At 33.8% G+C, this 5,015-nt stretch overlaps 1 protein-coding gene across 1 annotated transcript; it reads right to left on the bottom strand.

Annotated features, from left to right (window-relative positions):
- Window positions 1-3,507: 3,507 nt before the first annotated feature.
- Window positions 3,508-4,540, bottom strand: LOC110916512. The gene has a single exon (XM_022161229.2). The coding sequence runs from the start codon at window positions 4,377-4,379 to the stop codon at window positions 3,585-3,587; it is 795 nt and encodes a 264-aa protein (XP_022016921.1). The 5' UTR covers window positions 4,380-4,540; the 3' UTR covers window positions 3,508-3,584.
- Between the last annotated feature and the right edge of the window lie 475 nt (window positions 4,541-5,015).

Below are 5,015 nucleotides of genomic sequence, written 5' to 3'. Positions count from 1 at the left end.
CGTGTTATATAGTATTATATATAGTGTTATAATACACTTTTCACACTTATCACACTTTGAGCACTTTTTACAGGATCCTCTACATATATATATATATATAGGGTCAGGATTTAGAGAGAACGATGAAAAGTGTGAGAACGGTGAGAACGATTTTGGTGGTGGCATGTGGCATTGATGTTAAATTACACTAAGGGGTAATATTGTCAAAAAAACCCACTCACATGAACTGGGTGTTCAAATAAAACACCATAAAAAACTCAATTCAGAAAAACGCCATAAAATACCCAGTTAAAACGCTAAAAAAACTATTTTTTTGAGCCATATAGCTCCAGTTAAAACACCATAACAAAAAAACTATTTTTTGAGCTATAATTTACAATAGCTCAAAAAAACCATTTTTTTAGGCATATAGCTCAAAAAACACCATAAGCTCCCAGTTAAAACGCCATAAAAAAACTATTTTTTTAGCTATAATTTACAACAGCTCAAAACCCCATTTTTTTTTAGCCATATAGCTTAAAAAACGCCATAAGCTCCCAGTTAGCCACGCCCAAAAAAGATATTTTTTGAGCTATAATTTACAACAGCTAAAAAAAACATTTTTTGAGCCATATAGCTAAAAAAACCTTTTTTTTTGTCTAACCGCCAAAATTAATATTTTTTGAGCTCAGAAAAATCATAATTTGTACTGTAAAACGCTATAAAACACTTAGTTCAGTAAAACACCATGAAAAAACTCAGTTGAAAACGCCATAAAACACTCAGTTCAGAAAAACGCCATGAAAATACCTAGTTAAAACGCCATAAAAACACCTATTTCAGAAAAATGCCATGAAAATACCTAGTCTAAAACGCCATAAAACACTCAGTTCAGAAAAAACGCTATAAAACCCAGTTAATTTTTTTTCGAAAAGTATATCAATAGTATACTCGTTGGAAAGATAAAAAAAACGCTGAGTTTTATGGTGTAATTTTTTTCGAAAAATCATCACTAATAAAAAAGTTATTGTCGTTTAAATATGATGGGGGAAAATGACATGTGATTAGCATGTGCACCTTTATTTGGATCTTTCTATTTTACCCCTCCTGGTAGTTCCAATGCCCCTATTATTTACAAAAATGACACCGCATCAATCTCAGCCACAAACCACTAAGATCTTGTGGCTGAGAATTGTTTCTCACCGTTCTCACACTTTGAGGCGTTCTCTCCTGATCCTGTTCCTATATATATATATATATATATATATATATATATATATAATAGGTTAGAACCCCGTGTATTACACGAGTTGAATAAATGTAATCTTATATATTAAATAATAAAAGTTATATCTTTATGCACCTTGTATATTGTACGGGTTAAATAAATGTAATTTTATATATCAAATAATAAAAAAGTTATATCTTTAAAAACATGTGTATTACACAGATTAAATTGATGTAATTTTGTATACTAAATACTAAAAACGTCGTATCTTTAAAAAACCCGTGTATAATCGGGTTGAATAAATCTACCAAATAATAAAAAATACATCGTTAAAAACCCCGTATATTACACGTGTTGAATAGATCTAAAAAATAGTTATATCTTTAAAAACCATGTATATTACACAGATTAAATAAATGTAATTTTGTATACTAAATACCAAAAACGTCGTATCTTTAAAAACCCGTGTATAGTCGGGTTGAAAAATCTACCAAATAATAAAAAATTTATATCCTAAATAAATGTAATTTTGTATGTTAAATACTAAAAACGTCGTATCTTTAAAAAAACCCGTGTATAGTCGGGTTGAAAAATCTACCAAATAATAAAAAAAATCATATCCTTAAAAACCCCGCGTTTTACACGAGTTGAATAAACATAATTTTGTATACCAAATAATAAAAAAAAACGTTATGTTTTTAATAAATTAGGATAACATTTAATATTAATTTATTATTTATAGATTTAATATAAGATAAGTAGATAAGAGAGGTATTTGTTTTAAAAATATATTAAATTAACAATTTAGATTTGAGGATAATATTTTATTAAAGTATGATCAGATTTAATATTAATTTATTATTTATTTATTTAGATAAATATAGATTTGAGGATAACTCAATGAATGACACGTGTTCAAAAGTTGGTTTCTTTTATTATAGTAGTTAGATTAGATATATAGAGAGAGAGAAAAAGTGTATAGTACAAAATGCCTTAACATACGAAGCGTACGCTATGACAAGTTTGCATGTTATAACCCTAGAAAGGATATATCGCATGTTGAAAAAAAAAACCAAAGATCACATGTTAAAAAAAATCGAATGTTGCTGAAAAAAATCAAAATCGCATGTTGCTGAAAAAGCCAAAATCACATGTTGATACTGCATCTCGTACGCAACGTACGTTAAGACAATATATGTGTGTGTGTGTGGTACAATAATACGGTCCAATAATAAGACTTTCCGCGTTGCACGAAAAGGACATGGGCCTCTCTTCTCTATACCGAAAGGCTCACGCGCGGCTCTCCTCTTGCAGAGGCGTCTTTAAGAATTCACATACTCTGTTCAAGCTTGAAAAAAATGTGTCATTCCGTAATGTTTCATTATTATATATTTTTTTTAAATCAAATTAACATTTGGCTCAATAAAGCTAATGGCAAGTGACTAAGGCTATGTACATTGGTGACTAAAGTTGAGTTGGTCACCAATAAGACAAAACTTTGAGTAATTAATAAAATAATAAATGAAATTAAAATTGGCAACCAAGTTGGTGGAGCAACCTTGGTTGCAACCCAAACTAATTCCCCTATTAGTTTAATTACTTAAATAACTTATAATATTCAAACATTTAAAAAAAACTAAATACATGGTATTTCTTATTTTCTTTTTGTGAACATCCTGATATAAATTTTATTAGAAACCGAGTTCGTTAAGAAAACATATTTTTTAGGTTGGAATGGGTTGTGAATGTGTGTTAAAAATTGAGTAAGGTTTGGTTGTGTAGGTGGAAGAAAGAGATATTAATTTTTTAATAAAAAGTTGGGTTGAGTTTGGTCACCAATGGAGATAGTCTAAGTGAGCTAAATTATAAACTATAAAAAATGATTTGTAAATTGGCCATTATTTGAATTGTTATGTGTTTACTATTTTAAAAAAAATTAACATATATATATATCGGATTTCTTTTACAAATCACGTGTTCTTCGAAATCACGGGATTTGTGCGGAGATCCTCCCCACACACCATCATAGTCACCATTGTCCTCTGGTTCCCTCTCCCGCTCCATGCAATAAAGCTTTCTCCATCGCATGAAAAGTACATGGGTCTATCCTCTCATTCCCTCTCACACTCCTTGCCCTTATCGCGTAAACAAGGATTTCACTCTCACCTTAGAGACTTAAACCCGCCCATCTTCCCTCCCTCCATCCCGCTTAATTGAGATGGTCCAAAATGTAACACAACACAATAATCGAGTTTGTACAAAATAATATGATATCATTTCATTTAATTTAACATATCCTCTTAGATATAAAACCTGACATAACATATTTTTAACCTATCAATCATCAAAAATACAATTATTTATACCAAACAAAATCCTAGAGAAAAATAAAGCATTCCAACGACACAAGTGGATTATCAAGTGATTCATCATTTCCATCCATCGGAGCCCACCCACTCTCTTCCTCTCTCTCCATACCCGAACCCATATCTAGATCCATAACCCGTTGCGGCAAAACCGCCCCGACCCGACCTGGCGAACTATCCATCTTCCTCACCGATGGACTTCTTCCGACCCCATTCCTCCCACCACCACCACCACCTCTCGCCACCGTCCGGTTCGCCGGAGATCTTGATCGGGAAGCCTGCCCGGACCCGGGCCTCTGCCGGCCGGTTGACCCAAACCCGGATCCACGGTTATTGATTTCAGATCCGGATCTGACCCGACCTGGAGACTGTTGCTTACCTCTTACCGGAGAATTTATATTTTTAACCGTACGGAGCTCGCCGGAATTATTATTATGCTGCCGGTTTCTTAACTTCGCCGGCGACCTGTTGGCGACTTTCCGGCGAGAAACTTCAAAGTCTTCTTCAAATGTGGTGTTGGAAACAGTCTCGCTCATGTTACTGCAGATCTCGGAGACTTCGCCGGAAAAATTATTTTCTTCGTGGTTGAAATTTTGTTGGTTTCGGATCTTGTGTAGGCTGTTTCTGGGGGTAGTTTTTCTGGGTTCGTCTTGGATTTTGTTGAAATGGTTGGGATTAGGGGTTTCGGAGAGTACTTCTTTCACCGTTTCTTCCTCCACCGGCGGCGGAGCTCTGCTTGATCTTGATGAATGCCGGTGGAAGTCCGGCGACCCGTGTGGTTTGTGGGTGCTTGCACAACAACCCATTTGTTGGATTTTGAAAAAGATTGGAACTTGGTAGGGAAATGGCACTGGGAGTGGTGGTGGTACGGTGGTGATGTGTGGTGGTGTGAAGGGGGTGGGGGTTAAGGGTGAGTGAAGTGAGGGTTGTGTGAAAGGGAGTTTGGGAGTCAATGGGGATAGAGCGTTGAATTTATTGGTATTTCCAACTAATCCAAACAAGAGGCAAAATTCTTCAAATTAATGTGTGAAATGTTTTATTTTTTAGAAATAATAAATTTTAATAATTCTAACTATTAACCACGGCCAGCAACGTCCCATCGTAAAAAATAAATAGTGGCTGTCCCATATTTTCATATATTGTAAATAAATGAACCTTTACTAAACCGGAAATGATAAGGGGACAAAAAGAAATTAAGGTCTTTTATTAGTTTACAATATGTAAAAAGGTGAGACCACCACTGGTTATTTTTTAAGTTGAGATCGTTGCCGGCCAATGCTAATAGTTTGGATTATTAAAATTCATTATTCCTACTTTTTATTATATTTTGTATTTGTTTATTTAACGAAAAAAATTGGATCACTGACGGACTACTAAAGAATAATCATGTCATAAGCGGAATCACCCGATCATATCCATCTACACAATACAATAATTCATAT

This window comes from Helianthus annuus, chromosome 16 (genome assembly GCF_002127325.2).
Source record: "Helianthus annuus cultivar XRQ/B chromosome 16, HanXRQr2.0-SUNRISE, whole genome shotgun sequence".
Classification (NCBI taxonomy): Eukaryota; Viridiplantae; Streptophyta; class Magnoliopsida; order Asterales; family Asteraceae; genus Helianthus; species Helianthus annuus.
This window is presented reverse-complemented; position numbering and strand designations above follow the sequence as displayed.